The sequence below is a fragment of the Alternaria rosae genome (assembly GCF_020736505.1).
Source record: "Alternaria rosae strain MPI-PUGE-AT-0040 chromosome Unknown BKA58scaffold_1, whole genome shotgun sequence".
NCBI classification, from domain to species: Eukaryota; Fungi; Ascomycota; class Dothideomycetes; order Pleosporales; family Pleosporaceae; genus Alternaria; species Alternaria rosae.
In genome coordinates this window covers 153,302-170,228 of record NW_025763570.1, presented here as the reverse complement: position 1 = coordinate 170,228, position 16,927 = coordinate 153,302, and the positions used below count along the sequence as shown (strand labels likewise).

The 16,927-nt window shown below is 51.9% G+C and overlaps 8 protein-coding genes across 8 annotated transcripts; 5 read left to right on the top strand and 3 right to left on the bottom strand.

The window, feature by feature from the left end:
• Positions 1-37: 37 nt before the first annotated feature.
• BKA58DRAFT_304685 (uncharacterized protein) lies at positions 38-1,033 on the bottom strand (the record flags this gene model as incomplete). The annotated part of the gene is made up of 1 exon (XM_046167023.1): positions 38-1,033. The coding sequence occupies one exon, from the start codon at positions 1,031-1,033 to the stop codon at positions 38-40; it is 996 nt and encodes a 331-aa protein (XP_046030213.1).
• A 436-nt stretch (positions 1,034-1,469) lies between these two features.
• On the bottom strand, positions 1,470-2,841 carry BKA58DRAFT_406893 (uncharacterized protein; the record flags this gene model as incomplete). Its single annotated transcript, XM_046171991.1, has 4 exons — positions 1,470-2,254; positions 2,302-2,485; positions 2,534-2,638; positions 2,692-2,841. 4 exons carry the CDS (start codon positions 2,839-2,841, stop codon positions 1,470-1,472), a joined length of 1,224 nt encoding a protein of 407 aa, XP_046030212.1.
• A 1,504-nt stretch (positions 2,842-4,345) lies between these two features.
• BKA58DRAFT_297109 (uncharacterized protein) lies at positions 4,346-5,701 on the top strand (the record flags this gene model as incomplete). The annotated part of the gene is made up of 1 exon (XM_046166892.1): positions 4,346-5,701. A coding segment is annotated over one exon (1,356 nt), but the record flags the coding sequence as incomplete, so codon positions are not given.
• A 626-nt stretch (positions 5,702-6,327) lies between these two features.
• On the top strand, positions 6,328-8,126 carry BKA58DRAFT_445455 (uncharacterized protein; the record flags this gene model as incomplete). Its single annotated transcript, XM_046174140.1, has 2 exons — positions 6,328-6,579; positions 6,636-8,126. 2 exons carry the CDS (start codon positions 6,328-6,330, stop codon positions 7,863-7,865), a joined length of 1,482 nt encoding a protein of 493 aa, XP_046030210.1. The 3' UTR covers positions 7,866-8,126.
• Positions 8,127-9,946, bottom strand: BKA58DRAFT_785 (uncharacterized protein). Its single transcript, XM_046175904.1, has 2 exons — positions 9,092-9,946; positions 8,127-9,039 (listed from the first exon to the last, which is right to left on the bottom strand). Exons 1-2 carry the CDS (start codon positions 9,738-9,740, stop codon positions 8,342-8,344), a joined length of 1,347 nt encoding a protein of 448 aa, XP_046030209.1. The 5' UTR covers positions 9,741-9,946; the 3' UTR covers positions 8,127-8,341.
• Positions 9,947-10,683: 737 nt separating this feature from the next.
• Positions 10,684-11,864, top strand: BKA58DRAFT_770 (acid phosphatase-domain-containing protein). The gene is made up of 2 exons (XM_046175884.1): positions 10,684-11,157; positions 11,210-11,864. Exons 1-2 carry the CDS (start codon positions 10,888-10,890, stop codon positions 11,573-11,575), a joined length of 636 nt encoding a protein of 211 aa, XP_046030208.1. The 5' UTR covers positions 10,684-10,887; the 3' UTR covers positions 11,576-11,864.
• Positions 11,865-13,924: 2,060 nt separating this feature from the next.
• On the top strand, positions 13,925-14,346 carry BKA58DRAFT_433114 (uncharacterized protein; the record flags this gene model as incomplete). Its single annotated transcript, XM_046173160.1, has 2 exons — positions 13,925-13,989; positions 14,073-14,346. 2 exons carry the CDS (start codon positions 13,925-13,927, stop codon positions 14,344-14,346), a joined length of 339 nt encoding a protein of 112 aa, XP_046030207.1.
• A 408-nt stretch (positions 14,347-14,754) lies between these two features.
• BKA58DRAFT_723 (uncharacterized protein) lies at positions 14,755-16,774 on the top strand. The gene is made up of 4 exons (XM_046175804.1): positions 14,755-14,925; positions 14,991-15,979; positions 16,035-16,150; positions 16,207-16,774. The coding sequence occupies exons 1-4, from the start codon at positions 14,862-14,864 to the stop codon at positions 16,595-16,597; spliced, it is 1,560 nt and encodes a 519-aa protein (XP_046030206.1). The 5' UTR covers positions 14,755-14,861; the 3' UTR covers positions 16,598-16,774.
• Positions 16,775-16,927: the final 153 nt, after the last annotated feature.

Here is a 16,927-nt window from a genome sequence, read left to right as displayed (position 1 = left end):
GCTGTCAAACACATCATCCCTATCCACGTCCAAGACGTCAAGGAAACTCAAAAGTAACACATTTCCCATTCCTCTTCTTCCACTCTTCCCTCCTTACCTCTTCGCTCGCCTCCTCCTTCCCCTCTTTCCTCACCACCCTCCCAACCCCCTCTCCTTCCCTACTCTCCGACCCAGAAGCCCCAACCCACCTCTCCGCAACCTTAACCGCATGTCCCCACCTAACCCTCTTCCACTCCCCTTTCCTAAACTCATACAACAGAATATGGCCCAGGGTATGTATATCCCTCCTCGCCCTTGTCAATCCTTCTGTCGTCCTCCTCCCACTCCCCATACCCATACCCATACTCATATACCCATTCCCGCTCGGCCCATCACCCTCCAGCGAAGGCATCATACAAAGCGCAGCATGTAACCTAGCTTTATTTTGCAGGAAAATGTTCTGCTCACTGAGATCTTGGGAAGGCGTAGGAGGATGCATATACCCCGCCGCGAGACCGAAGATACCCCAGCCGAAAGACTCGCCTGGTAGGGAGCCGCGGGAGAGGATCTCTTCTAGGACGGCGATGGAATTGTCCCAGAGGAGGGTGAAGAGATTGAGGTCGTCTTTTGCGGAGCTGGCGGGTTGGGCGCTGTAGGTGCTGTCTTGGGCTGCGGCGAGGGAGAGGGCGAAGTTTGTGAGGGTTGGGGAGGAGGAAGAATACGGGGGTTTGGGTGGTTTGGGTGGTCGAAGGGAGCGGGAGAAGACTGCTGTGGCGGGGAGGGTGGTGTAGGGGCCGTGGTAGGTGATTAGCGCTTTGGCGTGGGAGAGGAGGTGGATGAAGCGGACGATGTTTGTCCTGTGAATGGCGGAGGCGAGGATTTCTTTGTTGGGTAGGAGGACGGGTAGCTCGCGGTTTGCTGTTGGGGCGTGGTTGCGAAACTGACTTGGGACGTCTTTGTTGGGTGGTAGATCCGCTAGATCGTCATCTAACACTGAGATATGATTGCGGGACTGAATGCGAATGTTCGTCGATGGTGTGAAGTTCTCAGCCATACTGTGATCAGTATGGCTATCTGACGTTGAATTTGCTGATACTAGTAATATACTAGAGTGCAGGTGAACAAGCACCGTCGAGATCGTGACGATATAGCGAAAGCTCGCGAGTGAGACTGAGAGCTCAGGAGCGGTGGGTGGAGATAGGATTGTAGATGACATGAATGACAGCCAGCGTTGGTGAATTGTGTTTCGTGCAGGTGACGCCACAGTTCGACAACCACACGCTTTCTTCTGACGACCGATCCAGTGACATTGGGCCGCGTGTCCGTCAAAGCGCCGCGACATGGTGGATCGATGAGACAACGTAGTCTCTGTGATACTGTGTATCTGCGGCGTGTCTACGATGTATCTTTCATGCGTTTGAGGTGAGATTATCACCCACTTGCGATACTGAGATGGCGAGGAGATATTGGGTACTCATTCTGAAAGTCCTCTAAGGTACGCGGAACTTGCCAAGGCTCAGAATACTCCCGCGAGTGAAACTGTGTCTGAGGCTATCGCGCAACTGGAGCCTCGGGGGTGCCTCAGGAAGCCTCGCAAGGCCTTCGTATTGTTGCTGAACCGTGACAGTATGTATGATCTGACCCTCCGGGGTTTCCGGGGTTTCCGGGACGTCCCAGTCTGTGATGACGGTTTTCGGTGGAGACAAGTTCTCTTCAAGGTCTATGTCTTGGGGTCCGTGGATCTGTACGGTGGTCATATTGCCCGGAACTGTAGGCACCAGATCAGAAGGGCTCAAGCTGCGGCGATATCCGCGGCGATGTTTGCGTTTACGGCCACCTTCTTCTGAAGGATAGTAGTTGCGACCTCGTTCTTCACGAGGTGCGTCGGCCAGACCCATCTTCCATAGACAGTGGCGAACGAGCGGGCGGAGTGTAGCGATGCTCCCTGCGGTAATGCCGATTCCAGGTTCAATAGTGCTCCACAAGGCGACATCGGTTGTGGCATATAAGAAGTCGGGGCCTTGAACGAGTGTATGAATGTATGCCATACGGATGGCTGTACCGGTGCTTCCAATCGCTGCGAATGCAAGGATACCTGCTACCAATAGCTTTGTCTTGGTCCTCATCTCTAACCCCCAGACGATGAAAAAAGGTAGCAAGCCGAATGCCCAATCAGCGATTGCGTTGATGGCGGCGAGGGCATAGGTAATGGCCAGAGTTGGCCCATTATGTATGCATCTGGCTGAGGCGGGATGCACATTCCAAAAATCAGAAACTACATCCATTAGCGAATGTGACAACGAGCGCTTGATTGATGCTTACTAGGAATGCACTGAAGCAAGACTAGAAAGAAGTAGACAAGACCGCATAGTACAGTGCCTAGCATGAGTATTCTGATGGCCCAGATGTGCCAGCGCTCAATCGCGACCCGCAGGTAGAAGTAGCCGATGGCAAATTTGAGCAGGCAGTTCGCTATTACGTAGAACAGCTCGCACAGGTACCAGAACTGTATCGAGTCAGATGTTAGATGATGCGATAAGAACGTTAGACTGACCAAGAGTGCTGTCTTCGCATCACTATCACTCAATTCCCATCGGTGGCGTCCGGTTCCGTGCATCGCGGCAATGATCTGACATGGGAGATATATGGTGAACGTCAACTACAAGCTTGATCAGCACAATTTCCTATTGAACATGAGACGTGACGACTTACTAGTGAGGCAACCATGTACGAGTCATCTTTTCCCCATGTCTTCATCAGGACCGCGCGTACGTAGATCCGTAGCAAGACAGTTGTCCAGGTCAGCACGAAGAATAGTCCAGCAATAGCGAACACCTCGGGACTGCGGTCGTCTTTGGTCATAGCTGGGGTGGTTTCCGGCTATTGGAGCTTGGTTGTGTTTCCGTTATGGTGGTGCGTTCTCTCATAGCTCCTGGCAGGCATTCATCCCAGTTGTTGCTGACCGAATCTTACGCGTTCGAAAACTTCATCGACAAACAACAGGATGCCGAGGAAGGCTCCAGTACTATCAGACCCTGGAGCACAGGGACCGTTGATAGTCGTCCCACGCGCGTAGTCTCCGAAACTGGCCAGAAGCACTGCCGCGCAAGACCAGTGGAAGCCAACGACCCACTATTGGAGATCGCGTTCGTTGCCGAGTCATGAACGATGTGCCGGGCGGTCTATTCGTTGCGAAATAGCGGTACCTTTGATGGCGGCCTGCTAGCCTGCATGCTCCAGCTGCCAATCTCAACACGGAGGCATCTTCTCAGAACGCGCCACACGGTTAATATCATGCAAATAACTTTCGACATGTTCGGTTGAGACATGAACTGCCGGAAGACTAGATGGTAGATCTGCAGATTGACTTTGTGCAGACATCACCCTTACCGACTCGATGGCCAACCGTTGAGATGCGGAGGTAGACTCGTAGCGGCGGCTTCAGGCTTTGGATGATGATACATGGCATGCGCTGCCACGGCCAAGGCAAAGACCCGAATCCGAAAGCCGTGATGGCCCAACGCGGGTTGAAGCAGTCTAATGTTTTGAAGTTGTGGTTAGGCGGGTCTAGGCAGATCGGAGATTGCCGTGCCGCGGTAGATCGGCACAGGGATACCCGTTGGGCGAGAGGGTAACCTGGTCTAGCCACATGGCAGTGCGGTACACCATCTTCGGGGCTTTTCAGTTTTGTAATCTACTCGTCATTGTCACCGTGATCGTCACAATAGCAACGCGACATCGACGTTTTGAGGTGCGGAGAGCGAGTTGTTCGGCATCGCAAGCGCAAACACCGCTGTTCTCCATCCCGCCAGCCGTTGCGCCATGTCTTAGGCGCCGATTGCGTGCTGTGCAAGCCACGAGGGCAGACCCCTATCATCGACACTGCGATTATTCACATTTTTCTCTCACAGCTTGCCAACGCTCTAGTGGAGCCTTTCGCCTACTCGCAGCACAGGGTTGTGACAAATCATTGTATCACAAACTTCCAGGACGTGTTACTCACATCCTACCTAGGTAGGCTTATGTCTCCTCCCTGGTTGACTCGCAGGCAATCTCCAACTCACAGGCAATCCATTTATCGTCCCGGTTACTGCTAGACATCGCGATTCGTAGCAATGGCTTGCCGGACAGGTAAGCAAGGTTGCAGATGGCGGCAAACTGGTTGCGTCGGGTAGAGACATCGAATTGCTGTCTTGAGCACAGTCGCACAACCGCGAATATAATGGAACACAGCCATTCGGATCTCAGAGTCTCACAATCCCTTCCAAGTCGTATCTCAATCATTTCACTTTGTATAGCAGCTACACCAAGGAAGTTCATCACAGCGATCTGGTAACGAAGATTCTGTTAGTGTTTGTTTGTCGATATGGCTACCCAAGCTTGTAGTACTTGTGCACTTCCGGAAGGTCTTCGCTACTATCTCCTTCGCGGAAGCGTAATGGTCCCGCTGGTACCGGTAGACCAGCTGCCATACCAGCTCCAAGGAATCACACGTCAGTTGACCCATCGCCAGATCTCAGACGGAGCTTGGAAGCTTTGCTCAGAGACGGACGAGACCCCCTCGGCTCTCCTCATTCAGGCTTCTACAGCCAGCTTCTCATCTCCCTCGATTACGACCACCAAGTCACGGTACCTAGCACCAGATCATCACGTTCGTGCCGAGCCGCAGACGATGCCCGCAAGCAACACTCGCTCTCCTCTACTGTCACAACATCTTCCAGCGAGAGCAAACTCGCCCGAGCCACCTCGTCCAACACCTATCGCTACTAGTGAACGCCCGTCGTCGCTCACCGACACCTTCGCCTCCATCTACCAGAAAGATGCGCAGCGCCTCGGATACCGCGTCCCCCACCCATCTGGCATCGAGCCCGACCCTTCAAAGAAAGAGTATTGCACACATTGGATGAAGACAGGGGAATGTGACTGGACGGCCATCGGGTGCAAGTTCAAGCACGAGATGCCTGGCATCAAGAAACTCCGTGAACTAGGTTTTGTCAGAGGCATACCGAAGTGGTGGAAGGAGAAGTCTGCTATCGTTGCTAGGCCGCCTACTTGGATGCAACGAAGGCTAGCGGCGAACGAAGACGCGGATCAGGATGGTGCGATACCGGAAGCAAGAGTCTTTCCCGACATTTCGACATTTCGATCGAGGAAGACTGAAGAGCTTGATCTATTTGGCGACGACTTGCAGCAGCCGCGTGGTATCTTCAAGAGCAGCTCGTCTCCTAAGCAGAGTGCAGTGGGACGATTGACGCCCCGGCCAGCGCCAGTCCAGGAAACCATTCGACGTGCTAGCCAAGTATCGGATCTGCTCATCAATCTTGACGATACCCCTGCTCCTCCACCCAGCCTCCAGTCGTCTCACACTTCAGTAGCCAGTGCAGGATCTAGTGAGATGCAGGTACCCTCCGGTCGCACTTCTACCTCATCAGCACCGTCCCCTAGCATCGAGTGTAAGACCTTGTCAACTATCATCAGCGAGACTTCAAAGACTGTTGCCACCAAGAAGACAGCAGACGAAGAGTCCCCCATCCGGCGCCCTTCTCAGCTCTCATGGGCCTCTGATACCGAAGACGACATTCCCACCCCCACCAAGCCCGCAACCAAAGCCCCTCGGCCAGCCCAGCAGCGAGGCAAACCCGCTCCTCAAGGCAATCACAGAAGCCCCACTACGACATCCGCGGCCCTCACCAAGCATCCCGGTCTTGCGGCTTCAAAGCACGCCACCAGCGACCGCGCTATAAACAGCAGTGCAAGCTACATCAAGAATGCGAACCACAGGAAGCACAGAGATCGCGGGGAAGAGGCTGTCGCACGAGAAATACAGGCTGATGTTGAGGTGTTGCGGAGGGTAGCGCATCGGAAGGACAGGGCGAAGAAGGGTGCTATGACGGCAGTACCTGCAGCTGGCAGAGGAACATGTGTGTGAGTGGAAGACATGTGTGGTGATGGGTGATGAAGGTGGGCACATGCTGTGTGACGATGTTCGGCACAAGGCGGTAGGTGATGGGTGAGTTGTACCGAACGCGACAAAATGGATGTGAGTGGTAGTATAGCTGTATCGCATGAGTCTCTTGCTTACACTTGTCTGATTTCCCTACCTTCCTTACCATAGACTTGGACGACTTCTTCTTTAACGAATTCTGTTCTACGACAACATTTCACTGGTAATTAGTCTGCCCCTCTGGACAAGGCAGCAGTTTCCAAGCGCACTGACGCGCTTCTTCTGAGCTTCCTACCTCTATATAATGCCCGATCACTCTTCCAGACTCACTCCATGCTTGCTGCACCTAGATTCAAACTATCCAACGGAAAACTTGCAGCGATCAACCGCAAAACAGACTCATCATGACAGAGCGCGCGCTCACTCCGGCCCTCAGCGACCCTTCTATCGAACCAAAGACCATGCAGGACGCTGCACTATCCGTACCGAGTCCGGTAGTTCAAGACGTCATGTTCTTCACCCTGTTGAACCGCGACGTACGTATGAGCATCTACGACTTTCTGTATGAATGGCTTCCTCCTCTGCCATATAAGAAGCGCTGGCAGAAAGAAGATGACTGCGGTGGTATGGTGCTGGCTTGCAAACAGGCTAGCCTGGTGAGTTGTTGTTTTTGAAGAAGAATCGATAGGTCTTGATCGCTAATGTGACGTAGGAACTATCTGAAGCAGCGGCTCGCCACTTGAAGGTATTCTTCGATGAATTCTCCGACCAGTTTGAGAAAGAGAGTGGGCATCCTATCAGCCTATACGGAAGTATTCCGCTTCACCAGGGATGGAAGGCGCTGCAATCCGTTACGTTCACTTTGGATATCAGCTTCTTCGATGAGGCTCTCGCTGAGATTACGATGATCCCCGAGGATGAGAAGGATAATTGGCGTCGTCAGGAGGTGGGGCAGAAGCTCATGCTCGACGCCAGTGAAGGCTGGGGTCGCAAAATCTCCGAATGGCGCGCACTCCTCTTCCATCCGTTCGACAAGGTCACTCTATTAATTACTGGTGCGTCCGAGGATACCGACGACGGCACAGGCAGTCAGATCGAGAGGTATCGCAGCGTCGTGGACATACTGCGAGACAGCCTGGACGCTATGGGAGAAGGCTGCGGGAACGACTGGCTCATGTTCCAAAACGCGCTAGACTGGGACGCCATCTGCGAAGAAGAATATGAAGATCCACCCGCTCGCTTTTTCAACAAGTATGACGAATACGACTCTACACCAAAGCGAAAGTGGTACAAAACGGCAGAGCTCTTTCGCTTTGCGCGAGTACAGCACGTGCGACTGGGCGATAGAGGCTCAAGGAAATATATCGAGAAACAAGCTCTTCGCGACTACATCAGAAGGGGCCAACGTATCCAGACCAAGCAGATCAACTTCGCCTGGAACTTCCTCCCTAGTACCACACCCGCGCATAAGAAGCTCATAGGTAAGAAGCACACTTATACCGCCGCACACGCCGAAGCGCTCCGCAAGACAGATAAACTACGTAAGCTCAAGTACGAAAACCAATGGCCGCACAAGTACGAAGTAGTTGCTGGGGACGGACTGGTAGGCGAGATGGGCATTCGTCACCCTAAGCGCTGGATCCTGGCGAGTAACGAGTACGACGAGTACAATGGTCTGATGGGGCGGTCGACTGCGACGGAAGATGTGGAGAGCAAGGGTATTGGGATGCCGCTTTGGAAAGTGAGGAAGCAAAGGGCTAAGAAGGTGAAGGGTGAGGAAGGGATTGTGGATAAAGTTCAGGGAGACGTTGAGAACGAGGACAAGAACGAGGACAAGAACGAGGACAAAGACAAGGACGGATACGAGGATGGGATCGACTTCCAGGCTGTGATTGAGGACAAGAAACAATTCAGGATAACCGATTTCTGGAGGAAGGTATAGCCTATCAGGGCGCGAACATAAGATGCGTCGATGGAGTATGTATTCATGGACTCTTATACTTCTGTTATAGCAGCAGAAGTGGAGATAACATCGATAATGTCGAGTAAGCTTTTCGGATCTGAAGGAAGAGTTAAGATGAGACCGCCAAGGTGCTGGGGTTCAGATCTCTACTGATATCTTAATATCAGCATCAATAAAGCCATCAAACATGTGACCTCTCTAATCCTAGCCCCAAAAACAACGCTGACGTGATGTTCCTGTTGAAATTGCGAGTTGCTCTCAATGTTATCGACGGAGAAATGAAGACGCCGAATAATACGCCGAGGATGCCGCTTCTTCATCAAACCAAAAAAATGCCCTAAAACCATCCTTGCACATCATGTACAACTTCCTTCCACAAGCCGCCGACCAAAATCATCTCCTGACCAGAACAAAAAAGAAACAGCAGCCAGCGCATTCCCCAACACGTCTGTCGCTTAAGCACCCCACTTCTTGACCGCCTCTCCCAGCTCTTTCGTCAGCCCTCTTCTAACAGCCAAAAGCTCTTCTTTTGCATTTTCGGCCTCTTTCTCGCTTCTCTCGACTCTACCTCTGAGCTTTTCGACTTCGTTTCTTAATTCTTTCCGTAGTTCCTTGCTTGCTTCTTCCACCGCTGTTAATCGATCGACTTCTATCCGCAGCTTTTCGCCTGATGTTTCGACGGATTCTAACCGCTCTTTCATGGCCATCATTTCTTTTCTCATGTTCTCGGATTCTTTCTTCAGGGAGTCGGATTCGATTTGCAGTCCTCGGTATGCGTGGGATTCCTTTTCCATACGCTTTTGGAGGTCGGTCTTTTCTGTTTCTAGGCTGGTATTTGAGGCCTTGAGACCGGCATTTTCATCTTTGAGATGTTGAATTCGATCTGTTAATGCGCGATTGACGCGCTCTGGTGCTGGACTGCGTGGACTGAGAATGGATAACGGTGATGGGACTGATGTTGAGTCTTTGAGATTCGAGGGTGGGACAATTTGCTCGCTGACGGTGCGGCGATGTTTCTTCGGACGAATAGCCGATGCAATGCTGGGGTAGTCTTCATCGCGTTCGCGTTTGATCTTGACACTCAAGTTGTCTGTTGCTGCGCGTTTGATGGATGGCGGCTGGATTTCTTCGGTTATGGATCTCGATAACGATGCTGTCTCTGGTCAGTACATTCACCCATCAAACGACAATCAATATCGACATACAGACGGTAGATGATCGCTTTGGCCGGACAGCCATCGAATCCTTTTCAATGGGCGTACTGGGCTCTGATTTCCTCGACGGCGGCAGCAATGGTCTTTCCCCCTCGTTCTGCACCCACAAACATGCGTCTCGAAAATTCCTGGTAAACATGGTAGGATCTGATCTTGTCCGACATAACTCCTTCACGTGGCCAGCAGCCAAGAAATAGTAGAGAATGAGGGCCGAAACACGATGGATGGCTTTGGAGCCTCCGGTATCGTCTCCAACATCACAAAAAGGTGCATGAAAAGCAACAGTACTGGTACTATTCACAGCTTGCAACTCGTGTGCGCCGTCCTCCAATTCGGTAATGCGATAAAAGCTGACCTCGGCCTCATCTTCGTGGACGTGCGCGGTGACCCGATCTATGGGTTCATCGTCGTCGCCCGCGGGGCCTGGCGCATATCCGCCGATGACAAGCAATTGCTTGTGGGTGGAGCGACCGAGCCCTCGCCAGATGGCTCTACTGATGGTGAAGCTCTCGTCGAACTGGATCCAATGCAGTCTTGCGGCGCGCGGCAAGGCGCGAAAGGACGCGGCAAAATTCGCACGCGCCCATGCTTGGACATTTTCGTTTGTCAGGGGCGATCTTGTCTCATGGAAGTCGGTCATTGTGGCGATTGATTGGCGTGGTGTCACCCGTTGTTGCGCTGGATTTCAATGGGGCACGCCTCGATTCGCAGAAGCGGAGGCTGCGCAATTGCGGGTCGTGGGGTGGTAACGAGCTGGTGCTGTTTTTGGTCGCGGTGAAGAATTGTACGACGAGCACAGGTCGCCGCCATTGAAGCCCGTTGGTGGTCGGATCACGGCGACATTGCTCGAGAAAGCTGTGTAGAGGTTGTCGCAGGCAGAAGTCAGGCGGGAATCCTTCCGCTGCCCGTTATTTGCGGGGCTGGCAGTGGCTGGACGACTAGAACGGAAGGTGTGCAGCGCAACCCATTTTAACACATGCAAGACGGCCACCATCCCAATCGTCATCGCACATTTGCATGCTTCAGTGTTTTGCATCCATCGCGCTGCATATCTAGTTCTGGACTTGCGCGATAAGGGTACTGAGCGTCCGTAAAGCTCTGGTTCCGGGTACCGAGGTACCTCTTGTTGTCGAGCGCATCGTGCGCTTAGCCCCGAAGAGACCTGATACACTTGGCAATAGTATCAAAATAGCTAGAGCTGGATTAAGGTTGCAGGTGCGCCGGACAAGGTTCAGGATGGTCCTGGTCAGGCCAGGCGATGAGTTCATCGGCAGTTCACGGATGCTTGCGCTAGTGGTCGAGACCATCATGTTCCTCATGTTGTGCATATGCTATGTATAGGGTGCGTCGAGAATTGCAATTGCGTATGCTTATATGATAGCAGTGAATACCAGTGGATGCTGAAGTGTGATACAGGTCGTCTCTCCTATTCTCACGACGGTCAATGGGTACCGTGGGGACTGCGGACTTGCAAGCGAACGAGCTGATGCCATCTTACAGCACATTTGCTTTTTTCCAGTGAACGATCGATCGTGCTATTTCATAGTGAGGTGTGTTTTTAACGTTGCGTGCCACGGGGTTCTCACGTGTCTTGGCGCCTAATTGGGCAGTCCTACGCGTCTACGTCATCGCCTTTTTTTCTGCCACGCGCGCCTCGTGCTACAGCTTTCACAGTCACCCTGCGCACCTCCACTCTGACCTTTCAACGCTTCCTAAGCATTGCTTTGTTTGCAGTCATCCTGGCCCTCTTCCTCAAAGCGCCCTTCTCGCACATACCGACGATCGCGATGCCCCGCCGCAGCGCAACCTCGTCGGCTTCCACCGATACGACCACCACTACAACGCTCCCGGAGAAGGTCCAATGGCCAACAACATTCACAGACGGATTACCGCTTCCTAAAATTGTCGTTTTCGACCTCGACTACACGCTATGGCCCTTCTGGGTTGACACGCACGTCACGCCTCCGCTGAAGCCTGTCGAGGGCGGCCTGAAGGTCAAGGACAAATATGGCGAGGGGTTCGGGTTCTACAACGATGTTGGCGGCGTATTAGAAGCAGTAAGATACCTTGATACTACCCATTCACATCCCAAAGCTGACGTAACGACAGCTCAAACACAAGAACATCCTCATCGCCGCTGCCTCGCGCACGTGCGCCCCCGATCTCGGTCGCGAAATGCTCAAGCTCCTCAAAATACCCAGCGCAAATGGATCTTCCTCACGCGCGATAGACTACTTCGATCACATGCAAATATATCCTGGTAGCAAGACGACGCACTTTCAAAGGATACATCGAGACAGCGGAATCGAATACGAGGAGATGCTCTTTTTCGACGATGAGAGCAGGAACAAGAATGTGGAGGTTCTGGGTGTGACTATGCAGCTTATAAAAGACGGTGTGACAAGAGATGAGATTGACAGAGGTGTGCAAAGTTGGAGGAAGAGGAATGGACGGACAAAGGCGCTGGAAGGCTGAGAGGACAGTACCTATGTATTTGGTATGGTTCCAGCAGCATGAAGAGACGAATGAAATGAGATACCCATGACACATCCAACCCCATTCGAATCGTACGAGGCAAGACGCCATCCTCAGCCTGACCCAGCCTACAATATCGCGTCTTGCCGTGCCGCCGCCTGGCAGCCTATCACTTCATGCTGACCACGAATACCCAACGACATATGCTGAGGCGTCCCGTCAGATCGATCCAACGCACATGTCGCTTCAGACCCCCGCCTTACACATGCACATTAAAGTGCTGTGGTGGCTGCTAGAGGACAGTCAGACTTGGCATTCGCAGCCTTGTGTCCCCATGCGGCCGCTTCTGGTCAGTACACATCCACAGCTTTCTTACATGTCTTATAATAGCGCTCCCACAATGTCGGTGTGGCAAGGCATTGCGGGCCGCCCCTATGCAGAAACAACTTGCAGAGCCGCATCAGGCTATGTAGTGCTTCTGTACCATGCCTTGAGCTGACACAACGGAGGCTGTGGCTGTTTTGTTACTAATGAAAATGCACGCAGATTAAGCTAGTCTCAGGAAAGTGAACCCGTAATGCGGCTCCGGAATCTTCACCGTTCACGGCCGTGAGTTTTGGCCAACAAGGGCACTACACGCAAGGCCTGCTTACGCCGTACTCCGTATCGTACCACGCCGTATCGCTTCAGGTCAAACGTGCTACTGAATTTTCCAAATGGACTTGACGATAGATAGTATTATGCGGCCGTTTCTGGACAAGGCTCTGCACCGTATATGTGGCTCTCCTTCGAAGTCAATGCCACCATGACCACATCTGTACGTTTCCGGCTTGAATTCTGCAGTGTTTGGTACGTGCGAGAAAATACAGATTTCCAGTGTAGTCCAATCTGCACGAAGAGTGGAATGAAACAAGATACCGGTGAACTTTCAATCCAATTGAGATCGCACGGAGGAAGGTCTTTCCCGTGGCCAGGTACGAGTGCATCTTGGCTTCGGCACAGACAGCTTCTCCATCACTAATCACACGATATGTTCACACACTCTGCATATTTACTAGGTCAATCATGGAAATTATTTCTAGTCTACGACGCCGCGGGGGGCCGTGCTGCCGCAGCCTGGCAGCTATTTGCACGATGTCAGCCCATTGCTGCCTCTTGATCACAAACACCTGACTATTCAGTACTAGAGGTTCGCCTCGAGATCCACTCAATGTATCTGGCCCAAAATACCCCGCCTTTTACTCTCGACAGTCTTAGTGTAAACCACTTCGCGTCCCTTGCTTGGCCGTTTCTGGGCAATGCTTCTCCATAGCTTGTTGGAAGTCCTACCATAACTCTGTTTGAGTATCGGTACAACCGTCAGCTTGACGCAAAGCCTAGATGACCATCACAGAGCAACACCAGGCTGCAGTCCGAGTCAGACTGATGCTCTTTTTCGCCGAGCTTGATGCGTAAGCAACTGTGGTTTCGCATCAGGCTGCGTCGCGCCTCGGAACTACACGCTTTTGGCAGACCCTTTCAAAGCTTGTCGTGTTTTGAACGGATACTAATGCACCTTTAGTAGGCTAATGCCGGGGCTGTACGGCCGTACGCATGTGCGCTACGGCCCGCAAACTTTTACCACCCACCACTACGAACCTGGCCAATAAAACAATATACAACCGGCTTGCTTACACCGTATTATCATCGTTTAACTCCATCATACCGGATGTGCTACAAGTTTGTGCTGCTGGATTCTGCGATCGACCGGATCAGGCATTTATTCTTGATCGACGCTCCTCCGAAGCCGACGTGTTTTTTGACACATTTATACGTTTTTGGCTAGAACCGGAGGACCTTCCTGTTGTATCACTCGTTAGCAATGTGATGTAAGTTCTCACATACATCCCATAACGCACGGCCGTGACTACCGCGTCGATGTCCAAGTAAGAAGGTGTACTGCGTCTGAGATAACCTCCGCTTTCAAGCACCATGATCTGTAAGCTTCCACTAGCTGTTCCCTCTTCACATCACAAAAAGAAAGAATTCTTAGGGTTATCTAACGAACACTTTAGAAAACAGGATCTCCAGATCGGAGTTGTGACCGAAGCACCTCCATCAAGAATGTGGGAGGCCTCATTACAAACACGCATGCCTTAGGTCATTATGCACATCAGCAGTGATACACCTCCTCGGAGACCCTCGTCGCCAAAACGGTAAGGATAGTATAGTGTAGTAAGATGGGGGCCGGCGTGTGCAGGTCCTCCAGTACAAGAGCATCTCGTCTATAAATACTGCGTCTGCACGGTGATTGAAAGATATCATCCACATCAACCTTCCATCCGATACCAACACAAACACTCAGCAACCATGTTCGCCAAAATCGCACTCGCACTTTTTGCTCTTAGCAGCACTGCTCTGGCCTACTCCGACAAGTAAGCCACTTTCCATTCCCTACCCCTTCTCACACCACGTGCTCTCCTTTCCCCATTAGCCTCAACCATGCTAACCCTCTCAGCTGCGACGGTTCCAGCCGCTCCCCCAATCTGAGCGAATGCTACGTTGGCATCGCCAGAATCGACGTGAATGCCAACTACAACGACGGCCAGGAGTTCTCACAGGGTAGCTGCTTCATCAAGTATGCAACCAACGGCTCTGGTGCGCAGGCAGTGAGGGGCTCGGTTATCAAGGAAAAGGCGGAGTACATCTTGGCTCACTGTGGAAAGTCGCATGGGAGCTATGGAACTGGTAACTGTGATAAGTGCCATGTCACGGTTAACTACCGCAGCTAGAGGAGGATGGAGAGATGCTTTGGAACTTGGGGGAGGAACTTGGGATATGGTCTAAGGGCAATCTTTATTTATTTACACGGTCTTTCTTTACACATTCATTCAATTGAGAACTAGGTAGTTTACCTAGTGTTCAATCAAACAAACCCATGTGCTTCACACCCAGGGAAGCTGAGATGACATCGAATTACGTGCAGCGTTGCAGCAATCTGATGAGGACTTGAAAGCATCGCCGCACTACCATAACTCACTACAGGCAGCAGCAGGCTACCGAGGTGTCATGTTGATTGAGCCGAGAATTACAATTTGTACCGGCCGAAGGATGCAGGTGGGGCGCGTCACTCCCGCACGGGTCAGCACACCCACCTCGACCTCTAGGCTTCCAAGGATTGTGCTTGACATACCTAGTCAAGCTCCTGTGTCGCGCCATCCAAGCACCTGGTTACCTTCAATTTGTTCCGCGTTATCTGTCTTGTGAATATCGCGAACCCTCATCACCGCCTTCAGATCAACACCAGATGGCGGAGCAGATACCTGCGGGCGTGCTTTGGTGCCGCCAGTGCAACAAGCCTTTCACCAAACGTCAGTGTCTTTAACGTGCTGCTCGAAGTATGCGACAACGGTCATCAGACTGACTGTTTGCGAAGAATCAACGTTGAAACGTCATGGATACTATTGTCGGTCCAACACGAAAGCATCAGTGCCGAGACGGCGATCATGTGTTGCTTGCGCCAAGTCGAAGACCGCCTGTGATAATATAGTACCCGGATGTTCACGCTGCATTCAGAAGGGTCTCATCTGCCAATACCCGTCCAAATCTGCAAGGCAAAAGCGTGACACTGGGCGTCGAGCTACGTCCAACGATCTGTATAGTCCCCGTGACAGTCATGTAAATTCGACCGTGCCAACAGTGGCCGATCAAACTCATGGTCTCCAAGCTACTACACCAGGCAGCGATGTCCCCATACTCTTCGACGATATACCGTGGAGCCTCGACGATATGACGGCCTTTGATGGTTACACGCTACCTACGTCTCAGTCAACTTTTCCTCTAGTCACACCATCTTCAGCGGCATCAACCAGCCCGACGATCACTTCGCCCTCTCCATTGTTACTGGAAACAAAAGATTCAATCTCCCACGAACAGAATGCACCTACTCATCCGCGGGACCGGAACCAGAGACAGCAGTTGTTAAGCTTTTCCATCTCACCGGCCCCTAGTTTGAACGTTCGATCAATGATACAACGGCCGAAGACGCACCAGGGAGCGGAAAGAGCGGCCAGCCTGGTCTTCTACACATTGAAATCTTACCCGCTGATGCTGCGACAAAATACCCTGCCACCTTTCATACACCCGAGCTACGTGTCTTTTACGGATGAAGGCGCAACGACTGAGCCGCTTGAGAATTGCATAGCCTTGATACTTATGATGGCGAATGGAGTCAAGGGAAGCCGGAAGTTTTTCTGGCGGAACGTGAGAATCGAGTGTGAACGCATCTGTGACCAGAACCAATCCCTCAATAAATGGGAGCTACTTGGTGCTATGCAAGCGCTTTCAATATACATATTGATTCGTCTTGACGAAGGCGAGACTGAGCACAATAATCTGGACTATCTTTTAGAGAGGGCGGTCATCGTGAGTATACTGCACCCGTGTGTCCAAGTTGCATCTCTAACAATTTCGATCCTAGCTCGTGGCAATACAGCTTTCTCGCGACGATTTCGATTGTTATATGCATGACGTACCATGTCGCAGCAAATCAGATAACAGCTGGCAAGACTGGGTCTACAAAGAATCTAGGCGAAGGTACATTGATCATCCCCAGCGCCGTTCCAGAATCCACTCGCTAACAGCTCTGACAGACTCGCAGTCATCTATCGCATCCTAAACAAGCTCGTCTTCTTCGACCCAGCAGCCATGTGCGACATGCCCACTGAGTTCGTAATCGCGCCTCTGCCATCTAAACGGCAACTCTGGGAAGCGAGGGATGCGAATGAGTGGCAAATACAACGGCAAAATGAGCCGCAAGAAGAAGTATCATTTGCACTGGCTGTCGACGGTGAGATCGTCAAGCTGGACCAGGGTCGGTTGTCCTGCCAAGATGCGTGGTTGCCATGTGTTCCGTTAGATAACGAGGCACCTCCTCAAACTCACGCGAGTAGATCTAGTCGTAGTGCGGCCTGCTGGGCCGAATGGTGCTCTGGTACGGACAGCATGGGTGGGTTGATCATGCTTACGGCCTCTATGGCATAGCGATATGGCTTGATGGCTTCTACCGAGATATACCAACAGTGAAACATCGATGAGTATTCATGTACAAGTATGCATGACATACCAGCCGGCAAAAGCGCCACCCCATCTGAACAGAATCAGTGCGGCGGGTTTTCACTAGTGTCGGGCGGAACAATTTATACGCCAAGCGGGATTTGTGAACTCCGCCATGCGATTCCCTCTCTTTCCCCAACCAGGGAACAAGAATATTATAAGAATGATGGATTGTCCTCCCTTACGAGTACTCAGGATATTCGCACCCTTCCAAGTGTTATCAGTCGCAAGTTACGCGGCAATTTATCCTTTGTTCTC